Source organism: Rutilus rutilus (assembly GCF_951802725.1).
Source record: "Rutilus rutilus genome assembly, chromosome: 1".
Taxonomy (NCBI): Eukaryota; Metazoa; Chordata; class Actinopteri; order Cypriniformes; family Leuciscidae; genus Rutilus; species Rutilus rutilus.
Window position 1 is genome coordinate 58,109,654 of NC_140209.1, and position 25,026 is coordinate 58,134,679.

At 38.2% G+C, this 25,026-nt stretch overlaps 1 protein-coding gene across 1 annotated transcript; it reads left to right on the top strand.

Annotated features, from left to right (window-relative positions):
- Positions 1 to 927: 927 nt before the first annotated feature.
- On the top strand, positions 928 to 14,972 carry cacng4b (calcium channel, voltage-dependent, gamma subunit 4b). Its single transcript, XM_084402982.1, has 4 exons — positions 928 to 1,239; positions 10,815 to 10,898; positions 11,026 to 11,166; positions 13,678 to 14,972. Exons 1-4 carry the CDS (start codon positions 1,014 to 1,016, stop codon positions 14,196 to 14,198), a joined length of 972 nt encoding a protein of 323 aa, XP_084259108.1. The 5' UTR covers positions 928 to 1,013; the 3' UTR covers positions 14,199 to 14,972.
- The last annotated feature ends 10,054 nt before the right edge of the window (positions 14,973 to 25,026 follow it).

Here is a 25,026-nt window from a genome sequence, read left to right on the forward strand (position 1 = left end):
ATTATACCATATAAATTATATTCTGTTCTTTTCTATTCTATTCTATTTCCTAAATTGCCTGTCATGTGTAGGTTTGCAGGGATGCTGGATCATATTATTCCATATTAATTCTATTCTGTTCAATTCTCCATCCATTTTCCAAACCACTTGTCCTATGTAAGGTTGCAGAGATGCTGGAGCCTATTATTCTATAAATATTATATTTTATTCCAGAAATGATTTAATATAGAATATACTTAAGCCTAATATATTTACTTAATCTGAGAGATGAGTGAGTGTTATTTATTTATTTCCAAATTTGTTACTATATATTAAAATATTAAGAACACAAGTTTTCATAAAACACTATGAGACTACATTTCATATAAACTATTTTGAACAGGTGGATTTTAGCTGGATCTCTGTATTAACCAATCAGAGTCCAGGAACAGAACTTTCCGTTTTATAAATTACATTTTGAAGTTCAGCTCTTTGTCAAATATTTGTCAAGAAATACGATAAAATTACAATCGGCTATATTAGTAGTATTTGTTTCAATCTATTTATTTCAAATCACAAAAGCATCAAACCTGTACTTTAATGTATCTGACTCTATCTCTTTACTCTGTTTTATACTCATTTAATGCGGCGTTTAAGCATTAAAACATCATCATGATCGCGAAGAGAAGCGAGAGCATCATCTTATTCTTCAGACCATGTGTGTTTCTCATTGGTTAGTGTGACTGAAGGTGTGGTTTGAAGATCGCAATCCCAAATCAAAGCCATCTGAGTTTGCAAAAGAGGGATTTGATTATAGGAAATGGACAAGGTGATGACCAAAACTCCTAATAAAGCCTAGAAAGCAAACACCATTATGTGAGCTGAGAGCTGCTCACTATATCAACAGCAACATGTGGATGAGACGCGCTCAAGTTTCCTGATCACACCGACTGACTGAACAAAGCGGCGCGAGCGCGAGTCAAAACATGACGCTGTGTGGATTATTACTCTTGCTATTAGTATTATGAGTGGCCATGGCGTGGTGTGACCGTGGGAATCAGATGCTGCTGGCCACCGTCGGGGCTTTTGTGGCGTTTAGTTTGATGAGCATCGCTATCGGGACCGACTACTGGCTTTATTCTCGGGCTTATATCTGTAACGCCACCAACAACATCAGCACGGACGACGCGCAGACGCAACCCAAGAAGGTCCGCGGAGATCTCACACACTCCGGGCTCTGGAGGATCTGCTGTATAGAGGGTACCATGTGCTTCACATCCTTTCTTACACTTGAGTTTTAAAAAGAGAGAAAACTAAGTTCATTGTTCTGCCTTTGTCTTCAGACAACCAAGGCTTGCTTTAGGAGGCTTTTGTTCTTTTTCTACATTCAAGTCAACTCAAAACAAAACAACATTTTGGTTTCTCACAGTCAGATGCTTAGTTATCGTTGCCAAGTTCACCCAAAAATAAAAATTCTGTCATTAATTACTCGCCCTCATGTCGTTCCAAACCCGTAAGACTTTTGTTCATCTTTGGAACTCAAATTAAGATCTTTTTAATGAAATCTGAGAGATTTCTGTCGCTCCATTGACAGTCTACGCAACTACCACTTTCAAGCCCCAGAAAGATAGTAAAGACGTCATTAAAGTAATCCATGTGACTCCAGTGGACTCCCAAGTTCTTCGTTTGTGCAAAGAAAACATAATTTACCACAAAATATTAATCTCCTGTGTTGTGTTGACGCGAGAGCGGACATTGTTGCGTGAACGCGGATCTGAGGTTAATATTTTGCAAATAAAGTGGTTAATTGACTTTTTTTTCGCTAATAAAGCACTCGAGTCACTGGGTTAAACAACTGGCGTCACTTGGATTACTTTAATGACATCTTTACTAGCTTTCTGGGGCTTGAAAGTGATAGTTGCGTAGACTGTCAATGGAGGGACAGAAATCTCTTAGATTTCATTAAAAATATCTTAATTTGAGTTCCAAAGATGAACAAAAGTCGTACGGGTTTGGAACGACATGAGGGTGAGTAAATGATGACATAATTTACATTTTTTAGGTGAACTAACCCTTTAAGTGTGTGTGTGTGTGAAAGGGGTTGAACCTACCCAGAGACACTCAAGTTAACCCAACAGCCTTTAGAAAAGAAACGTTGTGAGACCAAATGGAAAATTCTAATGAAAAGTTTCTCAACTGTGCTCAGATTTGTCAAGATGCCAAAATCTGAGCTCAAATATTTCTCATCAAATAAATCCAAGACCAAATTTTTATAGATACCAGTATGACGATTGTCGCATTTATGTCTATTTAAAAGCCGCCCATTTTAGGAGGAGCATCTGAGACAAAGATGATAGATATCTAAATGAAAGAGCTTAGCCTTCCATCCGCAGGATCCGTCAACCGCTCATCCAAACTCTTTCACTGGGGTTGGATCTCTCTCAAGTTAACATAAGTTGACGTTCACTTGGAAGGGAGTGAGAGTGCCCCCCCCCATTTCTCTCTGTTGACACCAGTGGGTTTCTTGAATGGACAGAAAGGCGTAATCAGTCCACAGATTCTCTTTCTTTCATTTGATGCTGTTGCTTGGAAACAATATGTCTGAAATCACTATGGTAACGTGGCCAATTGTTTAAAAATAGATGAATCTGTTGCTTCTATTGATTGTCCATAGAAAAGAAAAAGACAGACAGACACTCAAGACAGACAGATGTTTAATAACACATATATAATTTCGTGTTTTTCCCACAACGTGTGCAGTTTTGGCCGAGCTTTCGTCAGATGGTGACGTCATACATGCGTTCATAGGCTAAACAAGGACATCATAGGTGATGAGCAGCGCTAACTTAATACTTTATCTTTTTATAAATCTCTAATGACAATGTCATCTGGCTTCATATTAAGAGCAGAACTCATATTGACAAGAAAATCAGGTAGTTTTCAGGAAATTAGTTGACACCAGAAATGAATCACTGCCTACTTAGTGTAATGTCATTTTTTAGTGTGGAAATATTGGAAATAGTGGAAACTTCCTCAGATCTATGTAGAAAATGCTGCTGATTTTCAAAGTATTTACTTATTTTATTAAAACTGATCAAAATGTGTTTGGCTTAGCTAGCATAATTTAATTGTTACCCCATTATTTCCCTGAAATGTTTATAATGCAATGTAATTCAAATGTAAATAAAATAATTAATAAAAAATAAAGTAAAATAAATTAAATAAACACCTGAACTGTGCCATTGATAAAATAAATAATAAAATAAAAGAATATCTTGATGTTTATTAAAGTTGAATAAAAAAAAAATGTAAAAAAAATTGTGCCATAAAAAAATAATAAAATAAAATAGAAACATAATTTTGAGGTTTATTAAAGTTCAATAAAATAAAATAAACACCTAAACTGTGCCATAAAAAATATATATCTTGAGGTTTTTTAAAGTTTAATAAAATAAAATAAACACTTGAACTGTGGCATAAAAAAATCAAATCAAATCAAATATTATCTTGAGGTTTACTAAAGTTTAATAAAATAAACACCTGACCTGTGCCATACAAAATAATAAAATAAAACAAAACATTATCTTGAGGTTTATTAAAGTTTAATAAAATAAAATAAAAACTTGAACTGTGCCATAAAAAATCAAATCAAATCAAATATTATCTTGAGGTTTACTAAAGTTTAATCAAATAAAATAAACCCCTGAACCGTTCCATAAATAAAAATAAAAATAAAATAAAACATTATCTTGAAGTTTATTAAAGTTGAATTAAATAAAATAAACACGTGACCTGTGCCATAAAAAATTAAATAAAACAAAAAAAACTTGAGGCTTATTGAAGTTTAATCAAATAAAATAAGCACTTAAACTGTGCCATAAAAAAAAAAAAAATCCATACCTTGAGTACAGTTAATTGACTATGGTTATAATTCTTTTGTTTGTGAGATGAGGGGGTATTGGAAGGGAAGAGCAGTCACTTTTGCCATTCCCAGCAATGCGCAATAGATCTGTAATTAAATGCAGCGTCTGAAAGGCCACGGAGTCTCTAATTATCCGTCGGGTTTGACTTCCGCCACGATCCACGCTGGAGAACATAACCAGCTTTGAGCACGTGCCAGGTTCCCTCCGGTTACCTTTCCTGAATAAACCTCAAATAAAGGGTGATATGTCACACAAATACAGCACAGCTGCAAAATGCTGCTTTGTATTTAGTCATTCCTTTTGTAATACTTTCATGCATTGGTGAGTATTCAATTCAGTTCACATTTATTTGTACAGCGCTTTTCACAATACACATCATTTCAAAGCACTCCACACTACAATTTCGAGTGATCTGTTATCAGAGGTAACTGTCTAAGTCGTGTATTTCAGAAATGTACATATACAAAATCACAGTTAGCGAAAAAAGGTATTAATTTAAACTGTGTAATAATTTAATGCAGAAATGAGCTTATTGGAGTAATGAATACTTGTTTGTTAACAAATGACTATGACATTAATAAGGACGACACGGTTCTCCATATTGACAGATTTAAGATGACAAATAAGCCGAGCCAAAGAAAAGCACACTACCCTATAGCAATCAAAGCAGCGATTGGTTCTTGGACAAGGCGGACGATTGGCTGTCCTGCGCCGATTCACAATTACGAGAAAATGCTGGAGGCGGTTGAAGACGTGGAATGTGGCAGCTGTTTCCTCGTCCAGTGGGGATGTGGGTTCGCGTGGCAGGAGGCCGAGGGCTTTTGGCATGGGGGAGAGTATAGTGTGATGCTGTCTGCTGTATTAGACCACAATGAAGATGTCAAAGGCATCCTTGGAGACATTATGGAAATCAGATTGCTGGATCAGACCTGAGGTTGCCATGGAGAAGACATGCTCAGCGATGAGCATTGTTACCTCCAGGCAGGCCACAGGGACCAAACGCTCATTTTTTCTCCTATCTTGCTCTCCTTCTCCGATTGTGTCTCCGTGTCAGTCAGGCGAGGTTCCTTATTTTGTCTTTATGAGGCTGGATACGCTTCAGTCACTGGGCCAATAACCAGCACCTATAAATCAGAAGCTCCAGCGGCTCTAAAAATAAGCTCCTCTGGTTGACTGTACACACTGAGAGAAGTTATAATGTACAAGATAAAGTCTAAGAGCCTGTTAGAAAGTTTGTCAACCAACACATTGGAAATGTCAGATTATTTTCCTATTATACTTTTTTCAGTTTTTCAACTTTACTTGAAGTGTAATGTTGCTGTTTGAGCATAAAAAAGATCTGCAAGGTTACTAAGTTCAAAGTCCCCTCCAAAGGGAAAATATTTTATTTAACAGAATCCACTTTTCAAGAACTACAATGAACGGTTCGTTTGGACTACAACGTGATTTTTCCGGATCTTTTGAAGTCAAAACGCTAGAGAAGATGAAGTAAAGTGTTGGCGCTGTTTTTTTACAACCCGTTAAAAGTTTGTCCTAAGGCTGACGAACTTAAGCCGCGTTTCCACCAAAATTACCCGGAACAATTTGTCCCAGGAACTTTTTTTCCCCCAGACCTGTTGCTAGCCGCGTTTCCACCGCGGTCTAAAGTACCGTGAAGATTAGCCAAATAGTCCGGTGACGTAGGACTGCGCTCGACTTTACAGTTCCCACTGGATTTCATCCTCTGAATTTAAGCTTAATAAAGCCTGAACCTCGTCGTCGGTCCATCTGTCGTATTCTTTAAACTCCATTGTTGATTCGAATAGCAGACGACTGTTACTGCACGCACCGCAACAGATCGTGGAGTCAACCAATCAAAATGTGGTATGAACTCAACCAATCAGCATGTTCAACGCCCAAGTCCCACCCCTGAAAGTTCCTGAACTTTGAAAAAGTACTACCTCGCGAGCAGGGACTTTCGGATGGGGAAATATTTACCCAGAACTTCATTTAGACCCTGGTTCCCGCGGAGTACCACCCCTTAGTTCCTGGGGAAAGTTCCTGCGGTGGAAACGCGGCTTTAAAGAGGTTAAAATGTGTTTTTAACAATGTTTCTGAACATTATAACCTCAACATTTGTCTGTGCGCTGCACATTTTACGTAGGAAAGCTTCCAGTAGAGAGTACAATGCAGTCTATACGCACAAAAGCTTCTCCTGAAAGACGTAGCCGTTCCCATTTATGGATCACAATTTGTAAGTATGTCTTATTATTTGTAGTTGTGTTTTCTATGACCAGTTCCAATTATACGTTTTATTTAGTTGCTATGATAGCTATGATGTAAAGGAAGGGCAAAGCTTTGCCTCCGCTAGCCTGCTAATTAACATTACAGTATTGATGTAGTGTTTACATTAGCTTTTGTAAGCTCTTGCTTTTGTAAGACTGTTCACCACTTAGTAGTAGTAGCCTTTATTGTCACTTAGTCACAAGTACTAGCGAAATTAGCCATCAACCTGTCCATACAAACATACATACAATATGACAAGGGGGTAGACAGGACAGGAAGACAGGGGATTGAGGGAAAAAATACAGCATAACATGAGGAGAGATTTAGGAACTAGGAAGACTTAGGAAAATTACCCATGATTTTATGATCGATTACTGTTTGTATTACCATAGTTTTCCGACAAATATGATTAAGTGGTGGATAACATCATATCTATAAGAAAAATACAAAAAACAGACCACTCTGAAACGCCCTGTGAAATCAGTGCTTGCAAAGTCCCTTCTTGAAATCTGTTCTACACGATCCTCTTGTTTGTTAACATTGTCAGGGTCTGAATCAGGCTCGAATTGTTTTGAAATTGACGCCAGCCTTAATATTTGCATCTGAGTATGAAGCTCGTGGTTATGAAGGGGTGGGACATTTCCTGAACACACGCTAGGTGCTGCCAATCACAACATACTGGGCAATCTAACCAATCACAGCACATTTCGTATGTCGGATGCATACGACAATGCATTCAAACCAAACTGGGGATAGAGGAGCTGTAATAATGTAAAATATGTGAAAAATAATGTGTTTTTTGAACAATCAAGCATGAAAACATTTTCTAGTACACCCCAAAAATAAAATCAAGACTTTGTAAAAGGTTGACATAAACAGCAAGGATTTCGAAGAATGAAAAATGTATGATGTACATAGAAGAAATATCTCAGATTTGCCACTATTTCTAGGTCACTAAACAAATAAGCAAATTTGTGGCATGAAGCATTTAAACTGTACAAAATGTCAGAATCTCTTGCTTTCTTTGAAGCACCAGATGCTCTTTGGATCATTCTCAAATCATGCTGGAGATCATGATCATCAGGTTTTTCACATGCAAATTCCAAATACTTTTATTGTAAGATATATATATTGGTTTAAAATAATGATGAGAGATATTTAAAGCCTTGCAATCAAATAAATTGTGGACAATACATTGAAAGATATTCTATATGACTATATTCAGTATTACTATATGACGTTCAATGTACAGTGAAAAAATATCAAATGCATTGGGGGGTTTTAACTAAAAAGTATAGATTTATATCTCATCATATCATATCAGTTATCTGTCATAATAATTCGAATTATTTGCCATTGATATTGGCAAACATTTCTATATCTGCATCCTCCTTAGATTCAGCTATTGGACAGTATCCTATTGTTGATGGATATTATTACACACAGTAAAGATTATTCTGATATTTTATTCTGATATAGTACCATTGTCACAGTGTAACTTTCATACATAGGATATTAAGACACCTATTCTGATGGTTTAACAAATCTTTGTTTTTATTTCGTAAGAAACCATGTTTTTAGAGTCAGCAATAAATTGCCTTTGCGTCCTATTTTACTTGCATAATGTGACATATATCAGAGTGAAACATGATATTTCATGCAATGTTGAGTGTGACTACACATTGGGAATTGATTAGATGATGAAAATTGGTCTCTAAATGAGAGGCAATTGCTAAAGAAATGAAAAATAAAGTTGTTGCAAAGCTGGAACAACTTATAATTTTGATGGAAAATTCTTTTGGAATAATATGCATTGAAGATTTTTTTCAGTTGGTATTTTATAACAGGTTGGGTATTATTTTTAGCAACTGTTTATAGGCAGAATATGTGGCATACTGTTTAGGGATTTCAAATATATATATTATTTTATATAAAGGCTTTTTTTAACAGAGGTCTCTTTTTTTTTTTTACAATGACATGACTAGAAACACATGCCCCATTTTCTCAGACCTATTTAATTCTAATTAATTTGCTCCTTTTTTAAACTCTAGACCCAATTAATGGCATGCTGGGTCACACAAAAGCTGTGTCACTGAGAGTAGACTCCACATGGAGACAGACAGAGAGAGGGAGGTTTGATATGTTACAATTTATGATAGAAGACCTAATGAACACATATCTCGATTAAAGTGCCCATAATTAGCTTTTTCGAATATTACCTTTCATGCAGTGTGTAATATAGCTGTTTGTGACGACAAATAAAGTTATTGTCTCCTAAAAGAAAGAAGCGATTCTGAACTGCCTGAAATAAGTTGTCAGTAATTCCAGTCTCACTTCCTGTTATAAATTTGTTTGAAATACATTTGCATAATGCCAGCCAATTGTCTTCATTGGCTGCCTGTGAACATCTACTTTTACCCTTAAATACTGTAGTTGTAGCTGAAACTGAAAGAGTTTGGTTTGTGTTGTCGACATGTCGAGAAGACACTGTTTTCTGCACTATGAAAGCAAAACCACTTTAATGCATTTCCAAACGACGAGGACTCGCCCTCGAATTGATACGGTAAAACCGACACCATCATTACGGTTCATATAACTGTGATAAATATAACTATGACCCGGAGCTGAAATTCAGATAAGGTAAGAGGCGTTTAGTTTCCGACATGCTCTGTGACCTGTAGACCAATCACAAACAGACTGGGCCTTCTGACAAATCAGAGCAGAGTAGACCAATCACAACAGACTGGGCCATCTGACCAATCAGAGCAGAGTAGACCAATCACAACAGACTGGGTCATCTGACCAATCATAACAGAGTAGACCAATCACCAAAAGACTGAGCCATCTGACCAATTAGAGTAGACCAATCACAACAGACTGGGTCATCTGACCTATCAGAGCAGAGTAGACCAATCACAACAGACTGGGCCATCTGACCAATCAGAGCATAGTAGACCAATCACAACAGACTGAGCCATCTGACCAATTAGAATAGACCAATCACAACAGACTGGGTCATCTGACCAATAAGAGCTGAGTAGACCAATCACAACAGACTGGGCCATCTGACCAATCAGAGCATAGTAGACCAATCACAACAGACTGAGCCATCTGACCAATTAGAATAGACCAATCACAACAGACTGGGTCATCTGACCAATAAGAGCCGAGTAGACCAATCACAACAGACTGGGCCATCTAACCAATCAGAGCAGAGTAGACCAATCACAACAAACTGGGTCATCTGACCAATCATAACAGAGTAGACCAATCACCAAAAGACTGAGCCATCTGACCAATTAGAGTAGACCAATCACAACAGACTGGGTCATCTGACCAATCAGAGCAGAGTAGACCAATCACGACAGACTGGGCCATCTGACCTATCAGAGCAGAGTAGACCAATCACAACAGACTGGGCCATCTGACCAACCAAAGCAGAGTAGACCAATCACAACAGACTGGGCCATCTGACCTATCAGAGCAGAGTAGACCAATCACAACAGACTGGGTCATCTGACCAATAAGAGCCGAGTAGACCAATCACAACAGGTTGGGCCATCTGACCAATCAGAACAGAGTAGACCAATCTCAAAAGACTGGGCCATCTGACCAATTAGAGTAGACCAATCACAACAGACTGGGTCATCTGACCAATTAGAGCACAGTAGACCAATTACAACAGACTGTCTGTTGTCTGACCAATGTACAGACAATTACAACAATGTCTGTTGTACATCTGACCAATCAGAAAAGAGTAGACCAATCACAACAGACTGAACCATCTGGCCAAACAGAGCAGAGTAGACTCTTGGAAATAAGGGGTTTAGAGAGAATGAGTCCTTGATCAAGCCGTTCCAGACTCTGTGAGAAAAGAGCTGATGCTGCAATGTATATTATGAAAAAGTAATATTAGAGTTGCCTTTTATTGTGGCCAGCCTAAGGCACACCTGTGCAATAATCATGCTGTCTAATCAGCATCTTGATATGCCACACCTGTGAGGTGGATGGATTATCTCGGCAGAGGTGAAGTGCTCACTAACACAGATTTAGACAGATTTGTGAACAATATGTGAAACAATATTTTGTGTACATAGAAAAAGTCTTAGATCTTTGAGTTCAGCTCATGAAAAATGGGGGCAAAAACAAAAGTGTTGCGTTTATAATTTTGTTCAGTATATAAACAGTTCTAAGCCTATTGACTTGCCATATGTCAAGCACACTTTTACATAGAAAACCAGATAAAAGGGACCACTGTAACCATTCCTTCTGAAATCAACCATTCCTTCTGAAATCATTCCTTCTGTAAAAACAGTCATCTCCATCAGGACTTTATGATTGGCTCAAAGCTCAAATAAGTGGCTTGTACATTCTCATACTGGAAATCATAGACTTTGTTGTGTAACTCTCCGGAAAGGGCTGTATGTGTGAAAAGACTTTAAAGTCTGTCACTGAACAACAAGGGTTACATATTTCAAGTCCATCGTCTACTGCTTCAAAACAGAACAAATTGCTACCAAATGGAGGATGTCTTTTTATTTTTTTATAGTTTGTTCTGCTGACCAGTATTCTAACTTTGGCTTGGTGACTTGCATTTATTTGCATGTCCTCACAACTCTAATCTTGACCGGTTTCATATTTTTGTAGGTCTCAACAAAGGAAGTTGTTACCGAATCAATCATTTCCCAGATGATAATGATTACGACACAGACAGCTCTGAGTATCTCTTGCGTGAGTGACATTCTCTTCACTCAGGAATATTAGTGTTTCTGTCTATATCTCAATGTGGAAATTCTTATCATGTACTTTTTGAAATGTTTCTCAAGTAAAAACTGTGTTTATGTGTGTGCGTGAACAGGTATTGTGCGCGCCTCCAGTGTGTTCCCCATCCTCAGTACCATTCTGCTGTTGCTGGGAGGGCTGTGTGTCGGGGTGGGACGCATCTACATCAAGTGGAACAACATATTACTCTGCGCAGGGATACTGTTTGTGGCAGCAGGTAAACATTGCTAATGACCACCTGCTAACATGCCCACAGTGGCCTTTCAATTGACTTTAGACATTTTTAGCACCATTAAATACAATTTGTTCACTGAATATAATTGTAATATAATATAAGCCAATATCCATGCTCTGATATTCCAACTTATCCCTGCTGTTACTGGCAGGTTCACTGGAAATGAGGTGGGCAACAACTCCTCCACTTTTTTTTACCTGTTACTTAACTGAATTTAGTAGGCTGATATAGCTTATACTAAAAGTGCCTTCCTTGTATAGTTTCATAACCCGATACATGTGAAGATGATGAAAAGACTCTTTATCTAAACAGTAAAAGATTGTGTTAAATACTTAAGTAAAAGCAATGCTTGATAGGGTTTACTTGCAGCATAGTGTGTCTTGGCGGGTCTTGCATTAGCAACCGATACTAATTACCACAATACATCAGCATGTCTGCTATATTGGAAAGGTCAAGATCCACCTTTAAAACCAAGGAGGTTTATAATGCCTGGAGAAAGCTATCTGTTAGCATTCCCATTCATCTCAGAATTTTTTAGCCAGAGGTTGAAGTTACAACATCTACCAGCAGGGGCTAATTGGGCCATGCTAAGGTAACAGAGGATAGCTAAGAAGTGCTGTGGAGGTAAACCTCACTCCCCTGGCCTCTAGAGGCGCACTAGAGGCTGCAGTCTTTACCACCTTTGTTAGCATACCCACCACCCACCACTATGGCTGATGCTGGTTTAAATCCCGCTACATTGGTGCCATGAACTGGATGGGAGGGATGTTTAGGCAGGTGAGTGTAATGGGGCCAGATAGAAAAAGCTGTGCAGGTAAACCTCACTCCCCTGGACTCAAGAGGCGCACTACAGACTGCGGTCTTTACAGACTGTCTCTACAGACTGCGGTCTTTACCATCTTTGTTAGCGTGCCCACCACTGTGGCTGATACTGGTTCAAATCCCACTCAGAGTGATGCAAGTAGGACCCATTACATTGGTGCTGTGACCTGGATGGGAGTGATGTTTAGTGGGGTGAGTGTAATGGGGCCAGATAGTAAGAGCTGTACAGGTAAACCTCACTTCGCTGGCCCAAAGAGGTGAGCTAGCAACTGATTCTAGAGGCTGCAGAGTTTAGTATCCTTGTTGGTTGACGCTGGTTTGTATCCCATTCTGAGCGGTTCAAGTAGGACCAGGGGTACACCATGGGTAGCCAACCCTTCCTCTGCAGAGCTTTCTTCCTGCTGAGTTTAGTGCCAACGCTAATCATACACACCTGAACCAGCTTATCATGGTGTTCAGGATTACTTGACAGTAAGGTGTACTGGAGCAGGGCTGGCTTCCCCCGAGTTACCCAGCCAAACCTTGACCCCTTGTCATAAACACATGCAGTTGATTAGATATTTACAGCCTGTAGCAATTGTCATGCCTACTTTAGTATTCTCCCCTGTGAAAAGTTTTCCCATTTTGTCTAGAGTCTGTGTCATCAGTTCATACAACCGCAAGCTGCTCAATGTTGTGGCATTTTTGTCAGTGATATTACAATAGGTTGAGTAGTGATTACTTCTGATGACCTCAACCTGCAGTGTTAACCTTTCAAATATGGTGGTGCTGTTGATGTATCCCATTCAGCCAAATGTAACATCTTAAAGGGATAGTTCACCCAAAAATGAAAATTCTGTCAGTAATTACTCACCCTCATGTTGTTCCAACCCTGTAAGACCTTCGTTCATCTTCGGAACACAAATTAAGATATTTTTTATTAAATCTGAGAGCTGGATCACTCCTCCATAGGCTTCTAAGGGATTGAAACTTGCTGGCCCAGAAAAGTTATTAAAGACATCGTTAAAATAGTCCAAGTGACTACAGTGGCTCAATCTTAAGTTTATCAAGCGATGAGAATACTTTTTGTGCGCAAAAAGTAAACAAAAATAACGACTTTATTCAACCATTCATTTCCTTCTCTCTGGGCCTCGAGTGAGTTCACGTAGTGTAACAGCGCAGCGCTTCTGTGTTGTACGTCACACGTAGGCTCACTATTGGCCAACGCTGGTCATGTGTGTGATGCGTGTGACATACAACACAGAAGCGCTGCGCTGTTTTACTACGTGAACTCACTCGAGGCCCACAGAGAAGGAAATGAATAGTTGAGTAAAGTCGTTTTTTGCGCACAAAAAATATTCTCGTCGCTTGATAAACTTAAGATTGAGCCACTGTAGTCACTTGGACTATATTAACGATGTCTTTAATAACTTTTCTGGGTCAGCAAGTTTCAATCCCTTAGAAGCCTATGGAGGAGTGATCCAGCTCTCAGATTTAATCAAAAATATTTTAATTTGTGTTCCGAAGATGAACGAAGGTCTTACGGGGTTGGAACAACATGAGGGTGAGTAATTACTGACAGAAGTTTCATTTTTGGGTGAACTATCCCTTTAAGTTAAATAAAGTCATAAATCTGTTATATTGCTTTTCAAGGCATTATGCTTATGCCTGGCTCTGTTTTGTGTCTGGCAGGTTTGAGCAACATCATCGGTATAATTGTCTATATCTCCAGCAACACCGGTGACCCCAGTGACAATCGTGACGAAGACAAAAAGAGCCAGTATTACTACGGTTGGTCGTTCTATTTTGGAGCGCTCTCCTTCATTGTGACAGAGGCGGTGGCTGTTCTGGCTGTCAGTATCTATATTGAGAAGAGCAAAGAAGTACGATTCAAAGCACACCGTGAGTTCATCAAGGCTGCCTTGTCCTCTTCGCCATATTCCCGCATACCCAGCTTTCGCTACCGCCGACGGCACTCGCGCTCTAGTTCTCGCTCCACGGAAGCATCCCGTGAGGCGTCACCCGTGGGCATGAAGATGGTGAGCTCGGTTCCTGTAGGAGAGATCAACATGTACACATTGACAAGAGATCCCCTTAAGTCAGGAACGGACAGCTCCTACAGCCCTGACCACGATTCTGGATTCCTCCAAGTGCACAACTGCTTTCCCAAAGACCTTAATGATGGTATCAACAGGAGGACAACACCTGTATGAGGACACACACTGGAACGGAAGAGATCAAGTTAAGGCCATACTGAATGGATAGCCAGTGGAGCTCAGTGGTCTGTGGCAGGTGCCAGAGGAAGCGATACTCATTGATGAAGCAAGCCGACCAATGACGTCTGTCATCGGTGAAGGAGAAGCACTGTGTAAAAGAAGAAAGGATTTGATCTCGACATTCAACAATCATTGCAAACGCGCTAATTAGTTTTTCTTGTTGTGTTGTTCCTCACATATAAACAAGAACTCTCAGAGACCCATCTCTCATCAAAGGGCAAGACACGCAAATGTAAAATGGATGATCTTTTGACGATATGGTGCAGTGCTTCAGATATTGCCTTTGTGTAAGCCAGTCCGTTCCCTTGGTTGAGAATAAATATCGGTACAGTGCCATACTCTCAATGTTTACCAATATAATGACTCTCACTTTATGAGATGGTGCTAAAGTAGACTCACAGTTAAAGCCTTCACATCATTATGTGTTCATTACAGACCCAAGTTGAATACTGAACGCCCTTGTTTGTGTCATATGTTTGTAGCCACAGTTGTCTAGCCCTATTCAGTGTGCCTATCATCTTGGCAGTGTCAACTGCTCAACTAATCTGGAGCCACTTTTTTGTATATATATTTTTTTGCTGTACAACTAGAAATAACAGTTGAATTACTAAATAATCACTGGAATTACTAAATATTCATTGGAATTTAGTTTAGGAGATTTATGACTACTAATTGTGTATAACCCCCTAATGAAAAGAGAAGCTTGGATTTTCATAATGTTCTGACTGGTTTGTGCTGGTCTGGTGCTTTCCTATCTAGTGGAAAAACTTAGGCCCTGTTTACACCTGGTATTGAGATGCGTTTCAGTCTATCGGATCACAAGTAGACGAGGGAGACGCATTCCCGTTTACACCTGGTGTTTTAATCCATCTCTTTTGTCCACTTTCAACCACTTCTGTCCCAATTTCTTTGAGGAGAGGGTCTATGGGGGGGTAAATGTATGGGCTTTTTCAGATCTTTCGATCTAATGGACAAAATAAGCTCACGCAATTTACATATGAACATGCCGGGAGACAACTGAAAAACACACGGAGAGCAACAGCTTTTGTTTCTGATAGCCACGCCAAACGTTGTGAATGTGTGTTAGAATCTTGGGTCTTCAGCCAACAAAGTTTAAATCCCGTCAGACTAGCACGCTTCCCATAACGTTTAAGTGTTAGGTCAATAGGCGGTCTTTTGTGGCTGTTTGAACACATTCAACTACATGAGCGTTTAAACTACGAAAGCACTCTGGTCCAATGCGTTTTCGACTCCCTCTGGAAGTGGTCAAAAGTGGACAAGCTCAAAACGTTTTAGGCCCCGTTTACACCTGTATTTAGCGTTGTCCACTTGTGATCTGATCAACCTAAACGCATCTTAATACCAGGAGTAAACAGGGCCTTAGACATGCTGTTCATCAGCAAAACGTGACCAAGGAAGTCTTGCTGGTTAAAGCCAGTATTAAAAATGGCATTTGCAACCCATTTTACTTCTGTCATGTAACGCATTTCTGAGTGAAATGTAGGGACGGAGCATGAGTAGAGCCAGAGAAGTGGGTGAAACTTACATGACTTTGACGTCAGCCAAAAAGAAAAATGGTTTCAGCTGCATTTTTGAAAGATTACAAAGACAATGAATGATCATAACAACATTTTTTGAGTCATGCACAATAAGACTAGGGATGTGTATTAAGAAAGAAAATAGGTCCGTTTTGATTTCATGTTGTTTTTAAGCTAGTTTAGAAACCGGTTTAGACTCCAGTGTCCCTTGCTCAGCACCAGCCTCCAAAACATATGATGGTGACCAGCTCTGATGGTCTTTTCCACAGGGATGAACAGCAGTATTCAACAGGCCTCAAGTTTTATACATCACTTTGAATTCTGACTGCCATTGATAGTCAACAAGTGTCAGTAGTTAACCAGCCAGTGCCGTTGCTTTCCATTGTGATTCTGTCAAAGAGTGATATAATTCCTCAGCCTTCATCTCCATCAAGGGGTTTCACCTCTTCTTAAAAGCTTGGTCTTTGCCTGAATGTGGGTTAAATACAGCCACTCCTTCTCCGGATGGCCGTGCCGTCTCTGAATGGGGCACCTTTGGGGATCTGACATTGTTTGAGTCCACTGATAAAAGGAGTGCTGAGAAATGTCAGACATATGGAAATAAAGGACAAGGGTTGAGCCGGTCAGCCCTCAGAAGCATCTCAGCGACCGCTGATAAGTATCTATGGTTGAGCAGTATGAAAGACATCAGTGTGGCCAATCCAGCCCTTTAGAAGACCATTCGAAGTGTCTTAGCCTCACCAGAGCCTTATGCCTGGATTTCTCTTTGCGTTGACAATATAACCTCATCTCTCTTCTTTGTCACCGCTGGTTTTCCTCTCCAATCTCGCGTCCTTAGTGAAGAGTCTTATCGCTTTTTCCCACTAAGGTCCCAGAAGACTGCATTATCCGTGTGAGTGGTCAAATCCATGTTGCTTAAGAGTGTTTCCTCACAAAAGGAGAGGTCGCAAAAAGATGTACATATCTGGTAGGTGTTTCACTAAATTGAAGCATTTACAGCTACCTTTTCTTAGTAAAGCCACTTTGACACAAGCTTTTGAGCTATGGCTCTTTGTAGAATGGTGTGTGGTGGGTAGATGTAAATGTTTGCATGTTATTCTCTAACCCATTGACTTTGTGTGCTTTTAACAGTATTATTAACAGGATGACTACAGGATGCCTCACTGCCAAGCATCGCTCACTATAAATACCTGTAATGTTCTCTCTGTTCATCAAGGAAGGCATTTTGTCCTTCTGGTTTTATTGATTTGCTAATGTTGTTCTCAGTATTTCTCTGTATCAAGGACAAAGCCAACATATCTTTGCTCACATAAATAAATTAAATTGAGGTATGGTGTCTCGCTCGTGCATATTTGCTTTGTTATGTGACTGTTGTGCTTTGTAACAGGACTAGGAGTAATTCTGATCTTACAAATACTACACAGCTCAATAGCTGACTATATACTCAAAATTAAGAACATAATTCGAAAGTCAAATTTTTTTTTTTGAAAGGCATTTAATGCTTTAAAGTGCATCTTTGCTGTTCTACCTCTATAAATAATGCCGAATTCTTGGACGATGAAACAAAATGAGGAAAGTCATGTTAAATGTAAAACCGGGTCAAAATGTCAACATTTTGAAACAATTTCTGATACAATCCAGTGACACTAGGTTCCTGTCTCTGAACTGTTTTGACATGTAAATGAAATAAATGAAGGTTTCCTTGCCCTTTTGTATAAATAGTGAGTCTGGCCTTCCAGTGACATGTATGAATGGTTTGAATCGATGCTAAGTGAATTGCACATTCCTCTTTCCTCTCCATTAAGTGAATATGTGCTAAAGACAGGCAGGTTGTTCATTTATTTTCAAATTAAGGACATAGAAGATTCAATTTTTTTTTTTTAACACCCACTTAAATACAAGGTGAAGAACATCAAGTACTCACAACACTGATAATTAGTGAGGTTTTCCTTAATACCACTATCACAATTGCTTTTAGGATAATGGATGTAAAGAATCCCATATTAGTGTGCAGATATTCCCTTCCTGCACCATTTGTGCTACAAACAAATAATACAGTATCATGTGGCATGTTAAAGAGAGGTGTGCTATTACTTTTCTAAGAGATCATCCTTGCCGTTTTAGCTTGGCAATCAATAAATGCCACACTGAAAAAAATGGTAACATCTAAATGAACCTTTTTTGATCCAAGTCAAAAAATATTAATTAACATTGGTAGATCAGGCTAAATACATTTTACCAACAAAACCATCTTTATGGGTCAAATCAGGGAGAAATAGCTCGTTAAGGTAACAGTTGCAGGTTACTACTTTTTACTGAACATATCTTTTGAACAGAATATTATTATGGTGGGCTAAATTAATGTGGGGCGGTAAGAAGACGTCGTAGCAAGCAACACAATAACTGTCACCATTATGTTCAGTTTAATTCAGTTCAAGGACTTTTAGTTTGTATTTCTCCAGTTCATGCCTTCCTTTGATTTCCCGCCACTTTAGCTACTATGGTCACGTCATTATTAGTTCATTTGTTCCAACTTTCTATTAATTTACCTTGTTTCGTTCACTATATAGTTACATCCCTGTCTACACGACACTGTTTTCAACTAAAAACGTAAAAAAAATGCATGCGCTTTGGCCGTTTGTTTACACGACAACGGCGTTTTGGGTGCCTGAAAAAGTGCACGTTTTTGAAAACGGTCTCCGTGTAAACAATAAAAACGTGAATCTGTGAAAACGATGACTTCATGCACATGCGTATTACGTGTCCAATCTCTAGTGTTTCATCGCCATCTAATGGCCTGGCAGCAGAATACAGCGTTTTTAGTCGTTTTCGCGGATCCGTGTGAATGAGGATCGTTTTGACAATGGTGTCGTCTGTACGCGGGAAAACTCAAAAGAAAAAACTTCTCAGTTTTAACGATATCGTTGTCGCGTAAACGTACCCTAAGTCTGGTCACGATCATGTTTAGTTAGTGTTTGCTAACGCCTGTTTTTGAGTATACTTGCTATTAAACTTTGTTGAGAACTTTATTCATCTGTCTGCCTGCAAACACCCCGTGACACTAACATTGCAACGAGGAAAACTATTCTTCAACATGAAATTCGTATTCTCTAATGATACAATTTTTAGCAAGCCCATTCGTGACCTTGCCAATGAGTGTTTGTCTCCATCCCCTCTAATGTTCTTCATTTGTTTGCTCAGTATTAAGTCCATCTGAATGTCCCTGATCAGCCATATTCTGCCCGTCGTGTCTGTGGCACAGATTAAAGCTGAACGGTACAAACCGATTTGGTATGCGACCGTTCTATTTCCAGTGACCTTTATGGAGATGGCCCTGAGGGCTTGGGTAATCTAATTTAGCTTGAATAATATTGCCTGTCATTAGGAAAAGCATACAGTTTATCCAGCTCCTCCTTCAGCATCGCTGCATATAATCTGAAACCAATCACCACTGTCTTTCCATTAGGAAGCTAAAGCATTTAAAAGAATCAAATTGTTAGCCATTTAATTTGAATTCAAAGGAGGCTAACGATACGCTCGCGACAAGATGAGATTGATTCCGCGTTGTGACTGTCATGTACTTGAGACATGTTCAGTAAAGTGTCCGCCGTATCAACGATTGTAGACCGGTTTCCAGCTGTGCTGTGCGACGGTGTCACGCTGAGGTTAAGATGCTGCTGTGTTGACGTTGATTGTGACAGACTGGGCGAGATGTTTCTCATCTGCAGTTAAGCTGTTGCTTGTGACCCTCAAACATCAGGCACTGTGTGATAAAACTCTTAAGCAGTAAACCCCGCTCCGCGTCGTGCCAAACAACGCCCCTTAGCTGTTCTAAATCCACTGTAAAACGCGGCTTCAAGGGGCTTATTGCTTTTATAAAACGGTTACTCGATAAAAATATTCATTTTAATATTTATTTTATTCATAAAATAAACACCAGCAACAAAAAATATAACGTTAAAATACATTTATTCCTCCGCCAAGCAATGTAGTTCCAAAGACGTTGCTAAGCAACACATGCAGCAACAAAGAATCACAAACGGCAGTTGCGCAGTGATACTGATTTAATGCGGTCACAGGTGTGTGTTTGTTGAGTGATTTACAACGGCTTCGAACGCGGCTCAACCAATCAGAATCAAGGACTGGAACTATCCGTTTTATAAAAGAGCATTGATCCTGTATTCACAAAAAAAAGAAAAGGTGTTGATTTAGCAGAGAGGTCAAGGTTTGGCAGGCTAGCCTGGCCCTTTTAGCAGCTGCTGGTAGATGCGAAAACTAAAAGCATCTTTCTTCTGCCAGTGAGCAGATTTCAAATCGTGTGCTTCCCTTGTGGAAAAAGTAGTGTGCTTAATTGTTTTGGATGTGCACTTGTAGTGTACTTTGAAACTTAAAATTATATTTTTTAAAAAGTAATAAAAACCTACTTGAGTGCCCTTAAAAAGAGAGACACTTTCATGACTGTGTTTCTTAACACACTTAAGTAGACTTTTAAAAAGTGCACTTTGTAATAATGTCAAATTAAAAGTTTTACATTGAAGTACATTTTAAATCATTATGCTTTTAATAAATATTTCGTTGTGCTTTAAAGAAGTACACTTGTTTTGATGTGTTGACTAACATACTAAAGCACTTGATTATAATTTTAACCGTATAGTGTGTTATTCAATGTTACATTCAAAACGTTATAACATTATTACAAATGTGTAATTACTATATTTAAATACATGACATACAAATTTCTATAGAAATGACATTAAAGTATATTTTAGTTTACTATTATTTGCTTGTCAGTACATTTAGCAGTAACGTTAACCGTATTTCCAAGACAACAGAAGTAATTATGAAATTATGCATAATGATAATAATGGGTCATAAAAGCACTTTTGAGTTCAACTAGTTGCATTTAATATAAATTGCTAAACTATACAAAATGTTTGAATTTAATTGCAAATAACATTACACTGAATTTGCACAAGTATTTTCTTTTAAAGTGTAATATTTCTGTAATAAGAACTCTCTTTAAAAGTATGCTACTCTTTTTCCTGAGGGTCCTGAGGCAAACAAAATGCCATTGAGTTGAAAAGGAACAATGCAAACATTCAGCTTTCATCAGGCCTAAAATAGATCTTGGATTTAGCATTAGAAACCACTGTTTACTTTATATTGAAAAGGGCAGCTTGAACATTCTACTAAATATCTTTTGTGTTTCACACAAGATATAAAGTGTGTTTGAATGTGAGTAAAATTGTAAACTTGCTCAGTTCAAACAAATGTAAAAGTAAAACTGCTTTTTGACTTTAGTTTTTTGGTCTGCCGTTACTTTAAGACCTGACGCACGGATCCAATTTGGGACACACCCGATTTATTTATTAACTGTTTACGTTAACTTAAAACATACCCGACTGTATTTGCGTGGATACTTGCCAGGACGTGCATTGTGACATATTTTTGACCAATCAAGCGCAATAATCCTTGAAAGAGAGCTGAATTCACGGACGCATGCTGTCTGAAAGGTGGCTTTCTGTGCGCAAACTTCAGTTTTTTTTTTCCTTTTGAATAATAGACACTTATTAGACTTTTACCAGGAATGTTAAGACAGTTAATAGGGTTAATTTTGAATTCATCTTGGTTTCAAATCTCAGTTTTACTCCTAAACAAAGGCTTCTGAGTCAAGTGCAATGGTTTGACTAAATCATCAAAAAGAATTGTTCAAAGATGCAAATCACAACATCACTTTTCAATACACCTGCGCCTCTATTTTTAAATGTCACCTGCAGAGAAGCAAGGCCAAACACATCATTTGTGTAACATCTGCTCAGTATTTAGCAAGCCATTTTTAACAACCCATTCCATTTGTCGCTCACAGGTAGGACAGAAATGACTTTCTAATTAGGAGGAGTACATAACCCATTTTCACTGCTTAACACTTTAGACTGGGAAACAACTGACATACATGTGGTGGTCCACTGTATAATTCAGACATCATAAGTGGAGGTGAATGAAAAGGTTAAAAACAGCATCAATACAGTGATAACTCCAGAGAAAATATAAGTCTATTGATAAGTGGTCTGAATTGAAACTTGATAATGAAGTTATTTTGAGAATCACTGTGAATGATCTATTCAAAACCAGCATACAATCATACTATGGAAGACGATTTCCACCACATAAGAAAATAAAAATCACGCTCTGGTATGACATAGGATGTCATAATTATGAGATAAAGAGTCAAATTTGACAAACTAAATCATAATTATAAGATTACAAGTCAAAATGATGACTTATAAAAGGCGAAATTATGACATACTAAACTGAAATGATGACTTGAGTTGAAATTATGTAAAAATGCCGAAATTATGAGAATGTCAGAATTATGAGATGAAAAGTCAAAATTATGACATAAAATTAAATATATAAAAAAACATCAATTTTGAATTCTCAACTTTTAATGTAATAATTTTCATAATTATGACAAAAGTCAAATTATTAGTTAAATGTCAGAATTATGACATAATCGAAATTATAATTTAGAGGTTCAAAATTATGTCAATTATAAGATAAAAAAAATCTAAATTATGACAAATTATGAAATTAAGTCAAAATGAACATTAAAGTCATAATTATGAGATAAAATTCAAAATTATGACAAAACGTCATTTATGAGATAAAAAGTTGAAATTAAGACATCAGTTTTGACATTATCTCATAATTATGATTTTTAACTCATAATTTCGATTTAGTATGCCATTTAAATTTTGTATAAATTTAGACTTCATGATTTAGACTTAATAAAGAGCAGTAATAATTCTGACTTTTTACGTTATAATTTCAGTTTAGTATGTCATAATTTCTAAGTAATTACATTTTGTCATTCAATTTTGACTAATACTTTTGACTTTTAAAGTCATAATTCCAACTTTGTATACATTTAGACTTTATAAGACTTCATAATTTACTTTTTAAGTAATAATTTTGACTTTTTACATCATAATTTAGATTTAGTATGTCATAATTTCTACTTTCTAATCTCATAATTGACTTTTAAAGTGACCATTTCGACTTCATCTCTTAATTATGACTTATAATTATAATTATGATTTACCAGAGCATGATTTTTTTCTTTTGTGGCGGAAATGGGCTTCCATAGTCATGCAATCTTGACCTTTAACATGGAAAATAACAATAAAGGGACAGAATTTCATCAGAACAATAACACTGAATAAAAGTTGGGATAAAAAAAGCTGCCCATATGTAGATGTAAATGCTCACTGTTGTTGAAGCAGGAGCGGCGTGTGTGTTTGGAAACAACCTCTGCCCGGCATCTAAATCCCTGTCGCAGAGCCTGTGGATGAAAAATACATCTCCATCTCAATTATCATTTACACATCAGGATCAGGGTGCATTCCCGAACAGTAACGCCTCACCTCAGGATGGCTGCTCTTTTTCCACCTTAAGCAGTCCAATTTTGATGTGTGCCAAATGTGTTTTGGGCGGCGAAAGACTTGAAAAATGGGCCAGAATCTTGATAAGTGGGCCACAGTGATTTATAAAAAGCTCAGACTAAGATGTCGGTTTATGTTATGCTACATCATCAACACATACGTGTATCTCAAATGCGAGGGACACTACAGATGTTCACATCTTCTACAGTCAGTGGCAAAGAAAATGATTCAACAAATAATCCAGTACCTGGCCTGTAGACCCGTTCGCAATTTGGTGTTGGGGGAATTTCTCAATTGAACTGAGTAAGTGGGTCCCTAGACATGAAAAATCACTGAGGTGCTCGTCCGCCATAGTGCCACGAATTACGTAATGGTCAAATCAAATATGGCCGCCATCGGATGATGATGATAATGCAACTTCTTTGTTTCTGAGTGTATATACACATGTAATACCTCTATTTAGACTTATTATGGTATGTGGAATTCATTTCTGATATTGTTATGGCCATATTGGCTGACTTTTTACCTTAAAAGGTCATGGTCAAGGTCATTTTCCTATTCTTAAGACCTTTGCCATAACTTGGCCATTATTAGGAATAAAAAAAAAACAGATGCAATAAGTCTAATTCTACTAAATGTGACATTTAACATTCATTGCTAATATTGTTTTTAACATTAAGGATCATCTTGTCATTGAAATGTCAATGTCAACATCATTTTTCAATAACTCGATTAAGATTTCTTTTTTTATAGTCACTTTTTATTGTATTTTTTTCCACAATGATTTTTTATTTATTATAACAAGACATGAAGAGAAGAAATGTAACAATTATAAACATCCCTTTGAACTTTTTAATTGGGTGTTAGTACAAATGAAACTATGTAGCAATAAAAGTGCTACAAATTACATCATACCAAATTAACTAAAAGTGCACCATAGTCTGATATCTCTCAAAGTGTACTGTATGTGTGCATGCATGTTAGTGGGATGGGTTTTTACAGGATAATTTTTCCATGGCAGAATACGGTGCATGAAACTCCAGCAGCACGACAGCCACATCGGCGATTGTCACACTTGCCTGCACACTTACATACTGTGAGCAGACTTGGTGGTAAGGGCTTCAGACATTTTGATGGCAGGAGTGTGCCAAAGTGCTCCTTCCATCCATGTTCCGTTGGCTCTAGTCTTGCTTTGGCGTCCTTGGCTGTTGCAAGCAAGTGGCATGCCGTATGAACCAGAAAAGCCCCTCGTTGGATGTGGCCTCTAATCCCACTACTTGTGGGAGGGAGAGCGTCAATTCCAGCACTTCCACTGATGTATATTTCTACCCTGAAGTCATCAAATGTCTTAGCTGTTGTAGTTGACCTAGCCCCAGCCCAGACACACACCAAGTACTTCTCAGCCAACGCTGCATCTTGCTCTGTCAAGATGTCTCCCTCTCCAAAGTTGGCTAAGTATTGGACTGGGTCAGAAGCCATAGCAGCATGTTTAGTCCCTACCTTGCTCATACAGTCATCTCCTGTCAGGATATGTGCTTTAATCACTGTCTTTGTCAGTGACGCTCCAAGATGAGAAACTTGTTCTCCTCAGATGCCCAGAACTTGTCAAGTTGCTGAGGGATGGGTGTGTGTCTGTTCATGCCAATGATGTTGATGCCTGTTGTTGAGTCTGTACGCCACATGCCTTCTTTCAGGGACATCTCGATGTAGGAATTTAGTACAAGATGGATGAACTCCGGCTCTTGGCAGAGGGATGATGTTGAGCTGATGATGGCATTGATGACC

Bases quoted from the DNA above. Each gene is read 5' to 3' on its own strand.
- cacng4b (XM_084402982.1), top strand. From the start codon at position 1,014: ATGGCGTGGTGTGACCGTGGGAATCAGATGCTGCTGGCCACCGTCGGG. The intron at 1,240-10,814 runs GTACCATGTGCT...ATATTTTTGTAG, and splicing joins GAGGATCTGCTGTATAGAGG to GTCTCAACAAAGGAAGTTGT. The intron at 10,899-11,025 runs GTGAGTGACATT...GTGCGTGAACAG, and splicing joins CAGCTCTGAGTATCTCTTGC to GTATTGTGCGCGCCTCCAGT.